This window comes from Lolium rigidum, chromosome 3, assembly GCF_022539505.1.
Source record: "Lolium rigidum isolate FL_2022 chromosome 3, APGP_CSIRO_Lrig_0.1, whole genome shotgun sequence".
Lineage (NCBI taxonomy): Eukaryota > Viridiplantae > Streptophyta > Magnoliopsida > Poales > Poaceae > Lolium > Lolium rigidum.
Genome location: NC_061510.1, coordinates 97,388,489 through 97,409,618, shown reverse-complemented (window position 1 = coordinate 97,409,618; position 21,130 = coordinate 97,388,489). Strand labels below are relative to the sequence as shown.

The following is a 21,130-nucleotide window of genomic DNA, read 5'->3' as shown; positions in this document are numbered from 1 at the left end:
ATATCACACATTGATGGCTTCATATATACTTGCTACAATGGAACTCATGTTGTTCCACTGTGCTGGCTTCAAATCTACGTGCTACGATGGAAGAACACCTCGCACTAATCGATTGTGGTGGCAACCAAAAAGCAGCGACGGCAAGAAACTTACTTGATCCGGGCGATCCTCTGGGGTGGCGTCGGCTCCGTGCAGGTGCAGGCAGGTTTTGAGAGCAGAGATGGGGTTCGGCGGTGTGCTAGGGCTTGTGGGTAGTGGTGTGCGAGCGGGAGGCTGCAGAGTGCACAGGTGGAGGCCGCGTTCTCTGGCATGTCGGCGGTGACTGGCCTAGCTGAGCGGTTGGCTGCTTATTGGAGGAAAAAAATCCAACAATTATTGCTTGTTGGGTCTGCTTGGCCTAATCTACTCCGGTAAATCTGAACCGTTCAATCAATTCGTACCTCTCCCTCTATGTGACTAGTAAAAGGTATCATAAAAGTCGCCAAATGTTATGGTAGCTATGAATTATCAAAATGTTATGCTAGCTTTGTGTGCCTATTTCATCACAAATGTCAACTTGTACTTTCAACTCTGAAGTCTCAACTCTGAACTTGGCAGGTCTATATTTTCAGCTCATTAATGCAAACTTTATTTGTCTAGATTCACCGGTCAAGGAGAACGATGACTTGTCTTGATGTACTTTATTGGAATTTGGAAGAGTTTTCCTTTGTTTTGTTTGAAGACTTGTTAAAGTTGGCACATAGCTACATCCCTTGAAATATGTACAAACGCCTTTCCGCATTCTCAAACTCTCGGTCTAAAATCTACATGGTTGGCATTCCAAACCAAGTTTAGGAAATGGAGCATGTATAAAAGGTATCATAAAAGTCGCCAAATGTTATGGTATCTATGAATTATCAAAATGTAATGCTAGCTTTGTGTGCCTATGTCATCACAAATGTCAACTTGTACTTTCAACTCGGAAGTCTCAACTCTGAACTTGGCGGGTCTATATTTTCAGCTCATTAATGCAAACTTTATAGGGCCGAATTTTTCTAGGTTCGTCGGTCAAGGAGACCGATGTTTTGTCTTGATGTACTTTATTGAAATTTAAAAGAGTTTCCCTTTGTTTTATGGGTGTAACTATTTCTCAGTCGACATCACAATGTAATTAAATGGTATAAGATTTGACTGAGCACGATGTTAGTTCTCAGCTAGTTGAAAACTAGCAAATTCCTTGTTTTATTTGAAGATTTGTCAAAGTTGGACACATAGCTAATCCCTCAAGATATGCACCAACACTTTCCGCATTCTCAACTCTGGGTCTAACATCTACACGATTGACACTCCAAACCCAGTCCAGGAGACGAAGCATGTACAAAGATATAGTCCCTCGTTTCAACCTCAACGGTCCTATGTACCTCCTCTGCATCCTGCCATATTGGAACTCGCATGTCACGGAGCAAAACTGTTCGGTGTCCCATGCTTCAGGCTACGCCCATTTGGCGAGCATGGACATGAGGCCTGCCCCGAGCAGCATGGAGATGTTGATGCCGAGCTGCAGCTTCCCCCTGCTCTGCACCTTGGGGTTCATGAAATCCTCGGCGAGGAGGTCGACGAGGGCCATGTACACGAGGATCCCAGCAGCCACCGAGTTGAGACTGCCCTCAACCACCAACGCTGTCGGGCTGTTCTCGTTGTACACCCGCGATATGCCCATGCCGACGAGGATGCCCACCGGCGTCGTTAGACAGAAGAAGAGGATCATGGTCACGATGGACCTCGCCCTGAATTTTGCCTGCACCACCGTCAACAACAAATCAGAACCAAATTCCAATCATGCCACAGATTAACAAAACATTGCACCTCCTTAAGTATACTCAACATGTAGAACGTAGAGTAAACTAGTAATTTCTTTTGCAACTTCTTTTTAGGAGGGGATGGGGGATGGGGTTGAAACCACCTAAATGTGAAATCCGAGATCGAAAAATCAATAGAAGAGCCTGGCAAAAATTATTTCCTGTTTATTAAGATCCTTACATGATTAAATTGATTCTATGCTAATTATATTGACGTGGAAGTAACTAAATTCTACCTACGTGTATATACATGGCGTGTAAATTCCTTCATTTAGGAAAAGGGGGCACATGACCTGCCTCCATCAAACAAGCTACTTCGACAATATAGAAACGTCACCGGCCACCTTTGAAGTGTCTTGGGAGGAACTTATGTATTAAAAAGGGTCACTCAAAAGCTTGCTCCCTTTTTGGTCTATACAACTAACTGATATATTTTTTGGGTTATTTCGGTACACCCGAAGTGCCCTGCTTCTACTTTCTCTACTAGATGTTTATGGATAATTTTCAGCCGTCCCTTTACCTGTAAGAGCATCCTAGTACACTCTTTCACGAAAAGTAGTATGGTTTATAAGAACAAACTTTTCCACTTTTGATGGAGACCATACATACAAAGTTCCATGCATGGCATCCTTTTAAAGTTGATATACATGGAAAGTATTCTGTTTTTCTTTTTTCCTTGGTAGTACCAGTCAAGCAACCAAGTCATGTAGTCCACCTTTGGCGACATGCATATTCTTGGGTTTGACAATAAATATGTATTGTATATATTCGTATTGGCTACATAACTGATTATTGCGAGATATGGCGTGTGCTCCGTAAATAATAATACAATCAAACTGAAAAATGCTAAAAACAACTCAAACCGTGTGCAAAGAAAATAGCTGCAATTAAGAGTGGTTCGGGTATGGCTTTACCTGAACTATGCAGCCACCAAGACCCATGCCCTCGAACATCTGGTGGAAGCTCAAGGCGACCACAAGAGGTTTGATGGTGTCCGGATCGTGAGACGCACCGAGGGAGATGCCGATGATCACTGAATGAACCACGATACCCAGTTCAAGCACCTAAAACAACGTTGTTAACATTAAAGATCACAAAAACAACATGCCATAATTGGACGGTCGCATTAGACGCTTCATGTGGCATTCTACCTTGAAATTAAAATTATTTAAGCTAGCTAATGGAGTTTTTTTCTTTAATTGGGCATCTAGTGCTCATTTCACGGCGTTTTAAGCAACTAAACTCAAGCTACAATAGTGATATTTGTGGAGATAAGTTTTGTTTCTGGGTGGCGCGTGTGTGTTGTAACTCCTGGTGTAACTCCTAGCCGGCTGATGGTTTTGTTAATTCAAAGCCGGGCTCATTTCGAGCCTTCCGTCTAAAAAAAAAAGTTATGAATTTACCTACCATAGGCATAGGTTGACGTGGTGGTTCTGGGAGGTGCTCAACTGCCTCCAAATTTGCTGTTTGGCATATTCAGCCTAGACTATTCTAACCCAATTCTATCACATACTCATATACTGTACTCCGTAGTACTGTACAACTAATAGCAGTGATCCGATCGATAGATGCAGGTGACGAGTCATCCGATCCGAGTAAGTTGTTACCAACCTGAGAGATTACGCGGTGCCGGACCGTGTCCTTTTCGTCCTCGGAGCCGCCAACAGCCGCGACGAGCGCCGCCGACCCGTGCGCGTGGCCGTGCGTCGCGTGGGTGTGCAGGACGTGCAAGTGCTCCCCACCTTCCTCGCTGGCGGCGGCGGCGGCGGCAGCAGCAGCGGCCTGTTTCTCCTCGTCCACGACAGCAGCGCTGCCGCCCCCTGTCGCAGCGTCCTTTTTCAGGTGTGCGCGCGTGAAGTACCCAGTGGCGAGGGTGTCGACGACGAGCGTGCCGATGGCGCCGACCATGGCGCCGAGCCCTGCGAACGGGAAGTCATGCCACGGACCGCTGTCAGGCAGGCAGGGCGACCTGAGGTTCTCGAACGCGTCGGGTAGGATGTGGATGAACCCTGTGGCGAGGATCACCCCCGCCGCGAACGCCTTGACCAGGAAGAAGATGTCGCCGTCGGGCCGGAGCGCGGGCACGCGCCGCCCCAGCACGGGCAGGGAGCAACCCAGCGCGCCGCAGACCAGGATGGAGAAGAAAGCCGCGATCTTGAGAGGCTTCGCCCGCGCGCGATCGTGCGCCGCCGATTCTGGTGACCCACAGTCGTCGTCGGCAGCACGCACTGTGGAAACCAAAAGCAGCGCCACGACGGCGGCGAGGAGCACGGCGGCGCTCGGCTTCATGTCTGCACAAGGATGTGGTGCTGCCCGCGTAATTACGACGACGCGAGGGGTGAGGAGGAGGTGCAAGAGCAAGAGCTGCGCAGCTATTTACGCTGGTTGCCCAGTTTATATGGACGGGACGGGAGAACAGCTCTGCTGCAGGCAGCGACGTCACGGTCATGTCGCGACTAATTAGGGTTTATAGATTCAACTGCTTGAGCAATTAGAAGATCCTTTGAAAACGACTGTCTATCACAAGGTGACGACATGCGTGAGGAAATAGGGGGCGCTAAGCACAGGGTGTCGATATTGATGTGTTCGTTATCGGAGGAGATGATTTTCTTTTCTTGTTTTATTTCGGCGTTTGAAGAGGTAAATTACACCACATGGTCTATGTGGTGAGCAATTAATCTACAAAAGAGGTAAATTACCCCAGGATGACGACACTATTCTCCAGTAATGGGGTAATTTTGCTGCCACGCGGCCGTGGACATTTAAGAGGTATGCGTAATTGGCTTGGACTCTTACCCGAAAAAAAAAACAGGCTTGGACTCTGGTGGGTGGAAGATGTGATATCTTTCCAGATATTTATTTTTTCTCTTTTAAAAACTACTTTTTGATAAAGATAATAATACTAATATCAAGAAGATATACACATAGTCTCTGCATCAACAATATGTCCAAAAGCATGAGGGATGCACAACAATCAAGAAAAAAATAAAAAATAAAAAGAGAAAAAGGAAACAAATACCCCGTCACGGTGATGAACCACAATGCCTCGAAGAAGAGAATAATGCACATCATTGTCGTCGTCCGATCAAAGATCTTGTGTTTTCATCTAGGAGAAAAGCCAAGTTTCCAAAACAATGTCTTCAGCAAGACCATTGACAGGTGCAACCAGTTAAGGTGAGACCTTGAATTTTCACCTTGGAAATCGTGATTCGGTACTGGAGCAACATCACCAAAAATGCAATCCACCTGCGCTACCACCCCCGCTTGCCAACGATGTTGCTGCAAATCACCACACACGCGACACGCAGGGAGAATCTGTGTCGCATTGTTTTCATCGCAACCAGGACCCTCCCTACCATTACCAACATCCGGTCGTAGCCTCCTTGACTTTCTCCGCCTCTGCCAGTTCCATGGAAATATATTTTAAAATGTATCCTATGTCATCGAAAATAAAGGCGAAGCTTCGCGCCTCGCCCAAAGGATGCCACATTGGTTGAAGATAAGGACAAGGACGCGCACGACCGCTCGATTCCGTTGAAGATAACCCGTAGCGCCCCACGCCAAACTGTGAAAACTTTCGAGCAGAAAACTGAAACTCGTTGGCGACCGGATCGAGGAGGCCAACATGAAGCAGAACACCGTCAATGGTGGTCGAAGAACAGTAGAGCCAAACCACCTTTATTCGAGGCTAGGCCACTAGCCCCCTGGATCCTAGCGGGGCCGGTCGCCATGCTCAACGACAGCCCATAGGCTAGGCCGGCAGATCAAGACGGCGACCCTGACCGTCACGCCTGCGAACACCTAGCGCTGAGGCGGAGAAACGGACAGCCGCTGGGCCGACAGCTAATGGCAGCACTACATCGAGCATGGCAGCAGCCTTGGCACAGGCCACGGCCCACGAGTCCAGATGGGCGCCACCGCTAGCCTCCCTGCCGAGGTGTCACACCGCCGCTATCTGGCACCCCATCGTCGCTCCACCTCGCCGCCGCGTCAAACACGGGCGCTGCACCTACCCGCGTGATCCACCAAAAAAACTCCGCTCTACGTGAAGAGGGAGAAGGGGAATGTTCCATCCTCATCTCACAGGCTTTGATGGCCAGGGCGCCACCGCCGCCGGCGGCCGGAGGAAGCCTGGCGCTAAGGTTTTTTGGTTCGGTTGGGGATGCCCCGCAGTCACCCGCGCGAGCGGCCCGTTGCTCCCTTAGCCTATCAAAACGTTTTACTAATAGCTAGTCTACCAAAACGATTTATATTACTACCTCCATCCCAAGGCTTAAGTCTTATATTTTTTTTGAAAAAGTCAAAGCAAGTAAAGTTTGACCAAAATTTTAGAATAATATATCAATAAATATGATATTTTGTAGATAGCACATGAAGATAGCACATGAAAATATATTTCATTATCTATCAAATGATATTAATTTTGTATTTGACATGTTAATGATTTTTTATAAAACTTAGTCAAAGTTAACATAGTTTGACTTTCTGAAGAAAAAAATAGAGGCCTTAATCTTTGGGATGGAGGTAGTATGAGATAGAGGTATATATAAATATAGAAAGTCAAAATGATGTAAGGCCACGTTTTGATTCCATAAGACAACCTTTTTTTTTGCGAAACACGATACGGGGACATACACTCACCCCTATTTTTCATGCACTCACACTCTACCTCTATGAACGTCTTAGAAGACTGAGCCGAGAAACTGATCCGTTGGGTCTTGAGATTGACAAAGTCACTATGGACGTCTCGTTGTCGGCTAGAACGTCACCTCCCACTAAAAAAATATTTCCTTCTTATGAGCAATCTTGAGGAAATCACTTATCGATGTCAACTCGGTAAATCGGCCAATTAATCGGGCGATAAATGAGATTATCGAGCGATAGATGAGTTTATCAGCTAATCGGTGACCACCGAGTAGCGATTAATCGGATGATTAATCGTTGAATCGGACAATTTTTTTTGAGAAGTGCTTATGAGACATCAATGCGTCAAACCTGGGGTTTGATCAGTGGTGAGTTGGAGGTGCCATTACCCTCCTAACAATGCATCTAACCACAGATGATAACTATTTTATGTCATTAGATTCACATTATGAAAATACATAAAAATATATCTTTCACATTGCTAATCGGAAGTTCTTGGTCAAGGTATATTTGACGTATCAAAGGTAGGAAAGACCTTATCATGCAAGGTCATTTGGTTGAAGTTAGAAAAGATGATGGGCAAATGACCCACCCCTCCATGTTGAGTTGAACAGTATGGTGACGATGCCACGCTTTTGTAAAGTTGGAAACAACTCTGTTGCAGAAAGGACGGAAGCCCCCCCGCACGGGTGACAGTAAGCGCCGCCATGTTCGGAGCCCTCATCATTGTCCTCTTCCTCGTTGCCAGCGGCGCGCGCAAAGCTCGGGAAGTCTTGGCGACGACAGGACTCCCCTCTAGAATCACATGCGTAGATGTAGCGTTGGGTCAACGGCACAACCTTTTCTTGCCAGTGGCGAGGCTAGTCCAGGAGCCGTTCGATGGGATCCAGAGCAGGTGTCAGGGCGGCATCCCCGGGCAGGTGGTCTGTGGCGTGATGTGCCCGATCGCGGAAGCCGCCATTGCGAAGGTTCGTGGCAATTGCGCAGCGGCCGGTGAGGCACATGGCGGTGGGGGCGAGCTCGATAGCTGTTGATCCAGCGCCTTGGGCTACGCAGCCGAGATTGGTGGTGGTCTGCGGGTTCCCTAAAGCCCTTCCCTTTCGGTGGATCTCTTCTTCGCCCTACGGTGTTGGGGTCTTCTCTAGTGATGGGCGATGGCATCGGAGTGCTCATCGATAGAATTGTGGTCAGCGGTGGCCTCCTCCACCGCTGGAGGGGTCAGTCGGCTAGGTGTGGCGGGTCTTTCGATCTCACATCTATCCCCATCGGCGGTTTGGAGTGGCGCACAACTGTCGGTGAAAACCGGGCTCCGACTCCGTTCATGGCGGGCGATGGAGGTGTGGGGCGTCGTTACCTTGTTGAATGCATTGCCATTGCAGTCAGCGTACATTCATGTGTGCTGCTCCTAGGGGAATCCATAGATTTGGGTGTACCAGATCTGACGATGGAGGCGTTGCCGGTGTCACTCTCCTTCATGAGGGCATTGTTTTTGGGGGAAGATGTCAGATGGTGGATGTACGAGGTGGAGTGATGTGCTTCTACTGTGTTGACGACAGGGAATCTTGGCAGCGTAGTGTAGCTGGGCCTCGGTGACGATCACAATGTGACGGACTCGCACAGGGTGGGCGTGATTTCAGGCAATATGGTAGCGTCAATGGCATGTCTGCCAAGGACTATACTAATCTCTGCCCTGGATATGGACCATCGGTTGATGGCCGTGACGGCTTCTGAAACGAGTGCATGAGGCGCTCGCTGAGGGTCTGCTAAACTGGATGTGTGCTCATGTTTTCGCTGTAGGGTAGCTTGGTGATACCCCGGGGTGGGACACATAGTTTGAACCATGGTTGACACAAATATAACATTTAAGAAAAAGAAACCAGTTGTGTTGATTTCCGTATGTTCACTGCCAAGAAAGAACATTCGAGGGCACACCCAATCACCCAAATTGGAAAATCCAGCGGGAGACAGTGCCCTTGTTGGTTCTACCGAGGAAGAACAAAGACCTTCACTACTGGCTTCGTCTGGCCCGTAGCCAGATTCGCTGCAAAGATAGAACACTCTATGTTCTAACTATCGGTGTCCGAGCCGGATTCGCCGGTGTGGTAGTGCCTACGGTAGGCTGTGTCGCGTAGAGGAAGGTGAGCTGGCAGCCGGATTCGAGCGCAAGGTCACGGGCGAACTTGTCCCACCCCTTGTGCAGGTACATCTTGCCCTGCCCGCCGAACAAGACCTCCACGGTCCAGCGACAGAAGTTGCAGCTGGCCTCCCGTAGCTGCAAATGCGTGATGTCTACGCACGATTCTATTCCTGTAGACAGTGTTGGGCCTCTAAGAGCAGAGGTTTGTAGAACAGCAGCAAGTTTCCCTTAAGTGAATCACCCAAGGTTTATCGAACTCAGGGAGGTAGAGGTCAGAGATATCCCTCTCAAGCAACCCTGCAATTACGATACAAGAAGTCTCTTGTATCCCCAACACACCTAATACACTTGTCAGATGTATAGGTGCACTAGTTCGGCGAAGAGATAGTGAAATACAAGTATAATGGATGATTGTAAGTAGTAATTGTAATCTGAAATAAAGATGGCAGCAAGCAAACATGTAACAGAACTTGTTGGAAACGGTGTTTCAATGCTTAGAAACAAGGCATAGGGATCATACTTTCACTAGTGGACACTCTCAACATTGCAATCATAATGGAATATAAATATAAGCACTTCACTATGATATTCTGAATTACTCTCTGGCCGGATAACGAACACTAATTGACCGTGTAGGGCTGCAAAAGCAAACCTTAAAGATGTATTCCCAAGTACTAATAAACACCCCACGCTGTCACTGTGAGCATTCATAGGAGGTACTAACACACCACAATTTCATAGAGACATCCAACTCAAATCATAACCCGATGAACAAGTATTCTCGTGAAATATAGCCTAAGAGACCCACATGGTGCACACACTGTCACCTTTACACACGTGGGACAAGGAGTCTCCGGAGATCACATAAGTAAAATCCACTTGAATAGCATAACGACATCTAGATTACAAAGCTCATCATATGGATCTCAATCATGTAAGGCAGCTCATGAGATCATTGTATTGAAGTACATGGGAGAGAGAGATTAACCACATAGCTACCGGTAAAGCCCTTAGCCTCGGGGGAGAACTACTCCCTCCTCATCATGGGAGACAGCAGCGGCGATGAATATGGCGGTGGTGTCGATGGAGATGGCTTCCGGGGGCAATTCCCCGTCCCGGCGGCGTGCCGGAACAGAGACTTCTGTCCCCCGAACTTGGCTTCGCGATGGCGGCGGCTGCGTAACTTTTCTCGTATCGTGGCTTATCTCTTTAGGGTTTTCGCGTCGGAGAGACTTTATAGGCGGAAGGGCAGCCTCGGAGGGGTCCCAAGGGACCCACACCATAGGGGGGCGCCCCCCCTTGGCCGTGCCGCCATGTTGGGTGGGGCCCCCTTGGCTCCCCTCTGGCCCCTCTTCGGTGCTCTGGAACCTTCCGTGAAATATAAGATCGTGGGCTTTTGTTTCGTCCAATTCCGAGAATATTTCCTGTGTAAGATTTCTGAAACCAAAAACAGCAAAAACGAGAACCGGTGCTTCGGCATCTTGTTAATAGGTTAGTTCCGGAAAATGCATCAAAACGATATAAAGTATGAATAAAACATGTAGGTATTGTCATAAAACTAGCATGGAACATAAGAAATTATAGATACGTTGGAGACGTATCAAGCATCCCCAAGCTTAGTTCCTACTCGCCCTCGAGTAGGTAAACGATAACAAGGATAATTTCTTAAGTGACATGCTACCAACATGATCTTGATCAATACTATTGTAAAGCCTATGAGATGAATGAAGTGATTCAAAGCAATGGTAAAGACAATGACTAAACAACTGAATCATATAGCAAAGACTTTTCATGAATAGTACTTTCAAGACAAGCATCAATAAGTCTTGCATAAGAGTCAACTCATAAAGCAATAGATTCAAAGTAAAAGGCATTGAAGCAACACAAAGGATGATTAAGTTTCAGCAATTGCTTTCAACTTGTAACATGTATATCTCATGGATAGTTGTCAACATAAAACAATATAACAAGTGCAATAAGTAAACATGTAAGAATCAATGCACACAGTTGACAAAAGTGTTTGCTTCTAAGATAGAAAGAAGTAGGTAAACTGACTCAACATAAAGTAAAAGAAAGGCCCTTCGCAGAGGGAAGCATGGATTACTATTTTTGTGCTAAAGCTTTTATTTTGAAAACATAAAAACAATTTTGTCAACGGTAGTAATAATTCATATGTGTTATGCATAAGACATCCTATAAGTTGCAAGCCTCATGCATAGAATACCAATAGTGCTCGCACCTTGTCCTAATTAGCTTGGATTTACATGGATTATCATTGCATAACATATGTTTCAACCAAGTGTCACAAAGGGGTACCTTTATGTCGCCTGTACAAAGGTCTAAGGAGATAGATCGCATTTGATTTCTCGTTTTTGATAGATCTCAACTAAGGACATCCATACCGGTACAACATAGAAAACAGATAATGGACTCCTCTTTAATGCATAAGCATTCAACAACAGATAATATTCTCATAAGAGATTGAGGATTAATGTCCAAACTGAAACTTCCACCATGATTCATAGCTTTAGTTAGCGGCCGAATGTTCTTCTCTAACAATATGCATATTCAAACCATTTGATCATGATAAATCGCCCTTACTTCAGAAAAGACGAACATGCATAGCAACTCACATGATATTCAACAAAGGTGTAATAGTTGATGGCGTCCCCAGAAACATGGTTACCGCTCAACAAGCAACTTATAAGAAATAAGATACATAAGCTACATATTCTTTACCATAATAGTTTTTAAGGCTATTTTCCCATGAGCTATATATTGCAAAGACAAGGAATGAAATTTTAAAGGTAGTACTCAAGCAATTTACTTTGGAATGGCAGAGAAATACCACATAGTAGGTAGGTATGGTGGACACAAATGGCATAGGTTTTGGCTCAAGGTTTTGGATGCACGAGAAGAATTCCCTCTCAGTACAAGGCTTTGCGCTAGCAAGGTTGTTTGAAGCAAACACAAGTATGAACCGGTACAGCAAAACTTACATAAGAACATATTGCAAGCATTATAAGACTCTACACTGTCTTCCTTGTTGTTCAAACACTTCACCAGAAAATATCTAGACTTTTAGAGAGACCAATCATGCAAACCAAATTTCAACAAGCTCTATGGTAGTTCTTCATTAATAGGTGCAAAGTACATGATGCAAGAGCTTAAACATGATCTATGAGAGCTCAAAACAATTGCCAAGTATCGAATTATTCAAAACCATATACCATTAACCACATGAAGCATTTTCTGTTTCCAACCAAATAGCAATTAACGAAGCGGTTTTCAACTCCGCCATGAACATTAAAAGTAAAAGCGAAGAACACTAGTGTTCATATGAAAAAGCGGAGCGTGTCTCTCTCCCACACAAGGTATGATCCAATTTATTCAGAGAACTAAGATAACAAAATGAAAATAAAAGCACACAGACGCTCCAAGTAAAGTACATAAGATGTGACGGAATAAAAATATAGTTTCACTAGAGGTGACCTCGATAAGTTGTCGATGAAGAAGGGGATGCCTTGGGCATCCCCAAGCTTAGATGCTTGAGTCTTCTTGAAATATGTAGGGATGAACCACGGGGCATCCCCAAGCTTAGACTTTTCACTCTTCTTGATCATATTGTATCAACCTCCTCTCTTGATCCTTGAAAACTTCCTCCACACCAAACTCGAAACAAACTCATTAGAGGGTTAGTGCATAATCAAAAATTCACATATTCAGAGGTGACATAATCATTCTTAAAACTTCTGAACATTGCACAAAGCTACTGAAAGTTAATGGAACAAAGAAATCCATTCAACATAGCAAAAGAGGCAATGCGAAATAAAAGGCAGAATCTATCAAAACAGAACAGTCCGTAAAGACGAATTTTTTAGGGGAACTTAACTTGCTTAGATGAAAAAGCTCAAATTGAATGAAAGTTGCGTACATATCTGAGGATCACGCATGTAAATTGGCAGATTTTTCTGAGTTACCTACAGAGAGTTCTACTCAAATTCGTGACAGTAAGAAATCTGTTTCTGCGCAGTAATCCAAATCTAGTATCAACCTTACTATCAAAGACTTTACTACAACAATGCAATAAAATAAAGATAAGGAGAGGTTGCTACAGTAGTAACAACTTCCAAGACACAACAAAACAGTAGCAAAAAATAAAAACATGGGTTATCTCCCAAGAAGTGCTTTCTTTATAGCCATTCAGATGGGCTCAGTAATTTTAATGATGCTCGCGCAAGAAATAAGAGTTGAAGTAAAAGAGAGCATCAAGAAGCAAATACAAAACACATTTAAGCCTAACCCACTTCCTATGAAAAGGAATCTTATAAATAAACAAGTCATGTAAGCATAATGCGACAAGCATAAAAAGGCAACACAAGCGCAACTTCAAGATTCTCAACATAAAGAGGGGAAACTTAATATTATTAAGATGCATATAACCATGTTTCCCTCTCTCATAATAACTTTCAGTAGCATCATGAACAAACTCAACAATATAACTATCACATGAAACATTCTTATCATGAGCTACATGCATAAAATTATTACTCTCCACATAAGCATAGTCATTACTATTAATTGTAGTGGGAGCAAATTCAATAAAATAGCTATCATTATTATTCTCATCACCATAATCATCATATATAGGAGGCATATTGTAATCATAATTAATCTTCTCCTCAATAGTAGGTGGACCGAAAATATGATAGTCATCATTGTAATCATCATATATAGGAGGTAAAGTATCATCAAAGTAAATTTTCTCCTCCATGCTTGGGGGACTAAAAATATCACAACCAGCTTCCCCAAGCTTAGAATTTTCCATAGCATTAGCAACAATGGTGTTCAAAGCATTCATACTAATAACATTGCCATTAGCATGCATATAAAGTTTCATAGGTTTTTTAATTTTCTCTTCAAACACCTCATGTCCTAACTCAAGATAAATACTATAAAGATCTCTAATATTTTTGTTGTTTTCCATTAAGCCTAACTAGTGAAAATAAAAACAAGAGACAAAAAGATAAAATTGCAGAATCTAAAGGAGATACCTTCGAGCACCCACACACCGGCAACAGTGCTAGGAAATAGCTTAGTAGTCGGAGGATGTGAATACCTTTTACCTTACCTCCCCGGCAACGGCGCCTGAAAATAGCTTGATGTCTACGCACGCTTCTATTCCTGTAGACAGTGTTGGGCCTCCAAGAGCAGAGGTTTGTAGAACAGCAGAGCAAGTTTCCCTTAAGTGAATCACCCAAGGTTTATCGAACTCAGGGAGGTAGAGGTCAGAGATATCCCTCTCAAGCAACCCTGCAATTACGATACAAGAAGTCTCTTGTGTCCCCAACACACCTAATACACTTGTCAGATGTATAGGTGCACTAGTTCGGCGAAGAGATAGTGAAATACAAGTATAATGGATGATTGTAAGTAGTAATTACAATCTGAAATAAAGATGGCAGCAAGCAAACATGTAACAGAACTTGTTGGAAACGGTGTTTCAATGCTTAGAAACAAGGCCTAGGGATCATACTTTCACTAGTGGACACTCTCAACATTGCAATCATAATGGAATATAAATATAAGTACTTCACTATGCTATTCTGAATTACTCTCTGGCCGGATAACGAACACTAATTCACCGTGTAGGGCTGCAAAAGCAAACCTTAAAGATGTATTTCCAAGTACTAATAAACACCACACGCTGTCATTGTGAGCATTCATAGGAGGTACTAACACACCACAATTTCATAGAGACATCCAACTCAAATCATAACCCGAGAAACAAGTATTCTCGTGAAATATAGCCTAAGAGACCCACACGATGCACACACTTGTCACCTTTACACACGTGGGACAAGGAGTCTCCGAAGATCACATAAGTAAAATCCACTTGAATAGCATAACGACATCTAGATTACAAAGCTCATCATATGGATCTCAATCATGTAAGGCAGCTCATGAGATCATTGTATTGAAGTACATGGGAGAGAGATTAACCACATAGCTACCGGTAAAGCCCTTAGCCTCGGGGAAGAACTACTCCCTCCTCATCATGGGAGACAACAGCGGCGATGAAGATGGCGGTGGTGTCGATGGAGATGGCTTCCGGGGGCAATTCCCCGTCCCGGCGGCGTGCCGGAACAGAGACTTCTGTCCCCCGAACATGGCTTCGCGATGGCGGCGGCTGCGTAACTTTTCTCGTATCGTGGCTTATCTCTTTAGGGTTTTCGCGTCGGAGAGACTTTATAGGCGGAAGGGCAGCCTCGGAGGGGTCCCGAGGGACCCACACCATAGGGGGGCCCGTGCTTGGCCGCGCCGCCATGTGGGGTGGGGCCCCCTTGGCTCCCCTCTGGCCCCTCTTCGGTGCTCTGGAACCTTCCGTGAAATATAAGATCGTGGGCTTTTGTTTCGTCCAATTCCGAGAATATTTCCTGTGTAAGATTTCTGAAACCAAAAACAGCAGAAAACAGGAACTGGCGCTTCGGCATCTTGTTAATAGGTTAGTTCCGGAAAATGCATCAAAACGATATAAAGTATGAATAAAACATGTAGGTATTGTCATAAAACTAGCATGGAACATAAGAAATTATAGATACGTTGGAGACGTACCAATGCGCCGGCTCGACGCCATCGACGAACTCGGCGAACTTGTCCGGGAGCCGCTTGATGCCGAGTGGGTCATCGTCGATGCGGAGGAGGAACTCGAAGCAGCGCTCCTCCTGCGAAGACGAGGAGGACGCAGGCGACGGCGAGCGCGGGGTCGTAGTTGCTCCACCACGGCGGCCCCTTCCCCGGCCCCAGGGGCGCCCAGGGCCGCGGCCTCGACCGCCTCGCCGGCCACCAGGACTGGTCATGGACTTCCTCGCGGGCCTGATTGCGTCGCATGAACACCTAGGCGGCGCTACGGTCGAGCTTTGTGGCGGCTAGGGTTTCTTTGGAGGAGTGGATGAGGAAGAAGAACGTGCGCCCCTTTATATAGGCCGGAGGAATGCGGTGGCCGCGGGATGCGTGACGTCGCCATTAACGTGGTTGGCGGAGGTAGGCTGCGGCCGCTCGGTAGCCGAGGCATCGCCATTAACGTGGCACAGACTGCCGAAGCGACGCAGCGGCGCTAGTCACTGGCGCGTTTGAGAAGACGCATTGACGCAGGGTCGCTGCCAGGCAGGACGCATTTCCGGTCACGGCGGACAAAAATGGTCGCTCAGCGTCCGTTTGCGTCTCGCCGCTGGAGATGTCCTAAGGTGAAGAGAAGGTTAGAGGAGATCGTCCATGGCGCCACCGGATCATTACATATTGTCTCGTTAAGTAGAAAAAAAAGTAAAAAAAAAAAAAGTAAAAAAAAATTGCGTCGGACCGCTAGGGCACCCCTGATGCAAACAGGCGTGGGTCAAAAATAATCATTTTCCTGTCCGCGAGGCAACGCAAACGGACGCAGACGGTCAATTTAGACGTCCAATTTACGTCGTCCCGTTGGAGATATCCTGAGTTCGTGTCTCTCATGGTCTATTCTTTCTCTTGCTTGTCGTCATGATCGATCCGAAATTGATGGCATCAAGGTCAGTCTTGGCAACAAGACAATGCCAATATTAATTCACTGGCTCCAGCGAAAGGTCTTGGCACTTGGTACCCGTTTATTTCCCAAACAAATCTCTTTGCATGTACAGCACAGCATCACGGTCTCCTCGCCGCACGTGTGTTGCGCCGCCTCCGTTCTGACGGACTCGACGAGAATGTTTCTCTTCCAGTTGAGGGGCTATTTGATACTCGCATGGGTTTTCCTTCCATATGAAATTTGGGAACTTGTTAGCGAATGTTGCGAAGGAAGATAAAGTACAAAATTGGGTTGGTGTCTGTGCTTAATTACTTTGAACTATTTATAACAGATGAAATGACTATATCTTTAACAATGTAAAATCTACCTTATTTATGCAGGTAATACAGTTAACCGTTTTGCTTCAGTGGCCCCCTTTGCAAACTTTGGCCTTCCGTGGATGGCCAGGATCTCCCGATACCACTTCGTGGATTAACTTATCTCCTCAACTTTAGTGGCGGTGGGATGGAAGGGGGACACCAAAGCATACCTTATTGGATAAGTATTTGGTCCTTCCTACAACAAACGGAGAAGCAAGAGAATTTGGTTATTGGATGGAACCAAATGAAGACGGTTGCTAGGAATTTATACAGCCAATGCAGCTAGTGTTTTGATCTTAGAATAACCTGTTAATGCAGTGTCATATAGGGTTTTCTACACTACGGGAAAATCAGGCGCTGCCGTGCAGCCAAACTTTGCCGTGAGCTGCTGCACGGCAAAGATTTCTTTGCCGTGCGTAGCAGAAAGAGCGCACGGCAACGAAAAAATGCACGGCAAAGTATTAGCGCAGCGCACGGCAAAGAAACATATCACGGCAAAGAAAGATATGGCGCACGGCAAAGAAGGGTCTCACGGCAAAGAATTGGAGAAGCGCACGGCAAAGATTTTGGGACGGCAAAGTCCCTGCAAGCCGCACGGCAAAGAAACAGCGCACGGCAAAGGCCTGGCACCGCCGTGCGGCCAAACTTTGCCGTGCGGACAGACAAGTTGCACGGCAAAGGGTCCTTTGCCGTGCGCTTCTCCCTTTGCCGTGCGCCATTATACTTTTTTTTTGTTTTTCTAACTATTTTATTTCATCTACTACTTATATTTATTTTGTTAATTAGTTTTTCTTTTTGATGACTATTTATTACACTATGTGAAATACAAAATTAGTCTCCATGCTCATCCCCCACATATATCAGGGTTCCGGTGCTCCGGCGGCCGTCCCCCTCCTTCCCCCCAAAACAACGGGACGGCGGGTCTACCCCCTAGATTTCTCCGCGCGACGTTCCACCAATATACCTTTTCATAGGTTTAGGTTTGTTTAGTCCATGGACATATGGAAAATCATGTGTGGTACCCTTTGGCACAGTCTAGCCCCCGATATACCCGCGGCGGGACACTTCACCGTACACGTCCAGGAATCTGTTAAGTGTTATCGCCCGAAGGTGAGGAATGTCAGACCGCGGGGATCCATGCCATGCACCATTTGGTGAATTACACCTAGCATCACACTTTGAAACATAGAATAGGTCCACATGCAAGGTTTGGTGGGGTTCCGGTGCTCCGGCGGTCGTTCTCCCCTCCTCCCCCCAAAACAACGGAACGTGTGCCCCGGCGGGTCTACCCCCTAGATTTCTCCGCGCGAGGGTGCACCAATGTAACTTTTCATTCTTTTAGGTTTGTTTAGTACATATACACATGGAGAACCAAAGATTGGGACCCTTTGGCACATATACCAGACAGCCTAGAGCCATTATCACACGATCGACGGTGTGCCCGGTCTCATCGGTTAGGGTTAGGTGTAGGGTTAGGGCTAGGGTTTAGGGGCCAGGGCTAGGGTTTAGGTTAAAGGGTAAGTATTTATGGTTAGGTTTAGGTTTAGGGTTTAGGGTTAGGGTTAGGGTTTATGATGCATGGTTCTGCAGCCTCCGGCGTCGTGGTTTAGGGATTTAGAGGGGTTTAGGGCTCGAAGCCTCCCCAGCTTAGGGTTTAGGGTTTAGGGGAGCTACTTTTGCACCATTAGACCTTGCACCACACTTTGACACATATCATAGGTCCACATGCAAGGTTTGGTGGGGTTCCGGTGCTCCGGCGGTCGTTATCCCCCTCCTCCCCCAAAACAGCGGAACGCGTGCCCCGGCGGGTCTACCCCCTAGATTTCTCGCGCGAGGGTGCACCAATGTAACTTTTCATAGGTTTAGGTTTGTTTAGTACATATACACATGGAGAACCAAGATTGGGACCCTTTGGCACAGTCTAGCCCCCGATATACCCGCGGCGGGACACTTCAGCAGTACACGTCCGGGAATCAGTAAGTGTTATCGCCCGAAGGTGAGGAATGTCGGACCGGGGATCCATGCCATGCACCATTTGGTGAATTACACCTAGCATCACACTTTGACACATAGAATAGGTCCACATGCAAGGTTTGGTGGGGTTCCGGTGCTCCGGCGGTCGTTCTCCCCCTCCTCCCCCAAAACAGTGGAACGTGTGCCCCGGCGGGTCTACCCCCTAGATTTCTCCGCGCGAGGGTGCACCAATGTAACTTTTCATTCCTTTAGGTTTGTTTAGTACATATACACATGGAGAACCAAGATTGGGACCCTTTGGCACATACACCCGCAGCTAGAGCCATTATCACACGATCGACGGTGAGCCGGATCTACTCGGTTAGGGTTAGGTGTAGGGATAGGGCTAGGGTTTAGGGGGTAGGGCTAGGGTTTAGGTTAAAGGGTAAGTATTTATGGTTAGGTATAGGTTTAGGGTTTAGGGTTAGGGTTAGGGTTTATGATGCATGGTTCTACAGCTCCGGCGTCGTGGTTTAGGGATTTAGAGGGGTTTAGGGCTCGAAGCCTCCCCAGTTTAGGGTTTAGGGTTTAGGGGAGCTACTTTTGCACCATTAGACCTTGCACCACACTTTGAAACATATCATAGGTCCACATGCAAGGTTTGGTGGGGTTCCGGTGCTCCGGCGGTCGTTATCCCCCTCCTTCCCCCCCCAAACAGTGGGACGGCGGGTCTACCCCCTAGATTTCTCCGCGCGACGTTCCACCAATATACCTTTTCATAGGTTTAGGTTTGTTTAGTCCATGGACATATGGAAAATCATGTGTGGTACCCTTTGGCACAGTCTAGCCCCGATATACCCGCGGCGGGACACTTCACCGTACACGTCCGAGAATCCGTTAAGTGTTATCGCCCGAAGGTGAGGAATGTCGACCGCGGGGATCCATGCCATGCACCATTTGGTGAATTACACCTAGCATCACACTTTGACACATATAATAGGCACATGCAAGGTTTGGTGGGGTTCCGGTGCTCCGGCGGTCGTTATCCCCCTCCTCCCCCAAAACAATGGAACGTGTGCCCCGGCGGGTCTACCCCCTAGATTTCTCCGCGCGAGGGTGCACCAATGTAACTTTTCATTCTTTTAGGTTTGTTTAGTACATATACACATGGAGAACCAAAGATTGGGACCCTTTGGCACATATACCAGCAGCTAGAGCCATTATCACACGATCGACGGTGTGCTCGGTCTACTCGGTTAGGGTTAGGTGTAGGGTTAGGGCTAGGGTTTAGGGGCCAGGGCTAGGGTTTAGGTTAAAGGGTAAGTATTTATGGTTAGGTTTAGGTTTAGGGTTTAGGGTTAGGGTTAGGGTTTATGATGCATGGTTCTCGCAGCTCCGCGTCGTGGTTTAGGGATTTAGAGGGGTTTAGGGCTCGAAGCCTCCCCAGTTTAGGGTTTAGGGTTTAGGGGAGCTACTTTTGCACCATTAGACCTTGCACCACACTTTGACACATATCATAGGTCCACATGCAAGGTTTGGTGGGGTTCCGGTGCTCCGGCGGTCGTTATCCCCCTCCTCCCCCCAAAACAAGCGAACGCGTGCCCCGCGGGTCTACCCCCTAGATTTCTCCGCGCCAGGGAGCACCAATGTAACTTTTCATAGGTTTAGGTTTGTTTAGTACATATACACATGGAGAACCAAGATTGGGACCCTTTGGCACAGTCTAGCCCCCGATATACCCGCGGCGGGACACTTCGCCGTACACGTCCGGGAATCTGTTAAGTGTTATCGCCCGAAGGTGAGGAATGTCGGACCGGGATCCATGCCATGCACCATTTGGTGAATTACACCTAGCATCACACTTTGACACATAGAATAGGTCCACATGCAAGGTTTGGTGGGGTTCCGGTGCTCCGGCGGTCGTTCTCCCCCTCCTCCCCCCAAAACAGTGGAACGTGTGCCCCGGCGGGTCTACCCCCCTAGATTTCTCCGCGCGAGGGTGCACCAATGTAACTTTTGATTCTTTTAGGTTTGTTTAGTACATATACACATGGAGAACCAAAGATTGGGACCCTTTGGCACATATACCGGCCAGCCTAGAGCCATTATCACACGATCGACGCGTGTGCCTGGTCTCATCGGTTAGGGTTAGGTGTAGGGTTAGGGCTAGGGTTTAGGGGCTAGGGCTAGGGTTTAGGTTAAAGGGTAAGTATTTATGGTTAGGTATAGGTTTAGGGTTTAGGGTTAGGGTTAGGGTTTATGATGCATGGTTCTGCAGCCTCCGGCGTCGTGGTTTAGGGATTTAGAGGGGTTTAGGGCTCGAAGCCTCCCCAGCTTTAGGGTTTAGGGTTTAGGGGAGCTACTTTTGCACCATTACACCTAGCATCACACTTTGACACATATCATAGGTCCACATGCAAGGTTTGGTGGGGTTCCGGTGCTCGGCGGTCGTTATCCCCCTCCTCCCCCCAAAACAACGGAACGTGTGCCCCGCGGGTCTACCCCCATAGATTTCTCCGCGCGAGGGTGCACCAATGTAACTTTTGATTCTTTTAGGTTTGTTTAGTACATATACACATGGAGAACCAAAGATTGGGACCCTTTGGCACATATACCAAGCAGCTAGAGCCATTATCACACG

The 21,130-nt window shown here is 46.7% G+C and overlaps 1 protein-coding gene across 1 annotated transcript; it reads right to left on the bottom strand.

Moving 5' to 3' along the window:
- Positions 1-1,182: 1,182 nt before the first annotated feature.
- Positions 1,183-4,224, bottom strand: LOC124701989 (zinc transporter 8-like). Its single transcript, XM_047234087.1, has 3 exons — positions 3,450-4,224; positions 2,753-2,902; positions 1,183-1,777 (listed from the first exon to the last, which is right to left on the bottom strand). The coding sequence occupies exons 1-3, from the start codon at positions 4,125-4,127 to the stop codon at positions 1,472-1,474; spliced, it is 1,134 nt and encodes a 377-aa protein (XP_047090043.1). The 5' UTR covers positions 4,128-4,224; the 3' UTR covers positions 1,183-1,471.
- Positions 4,225-21,130: the final 16,906 nt, after the last annotated feature.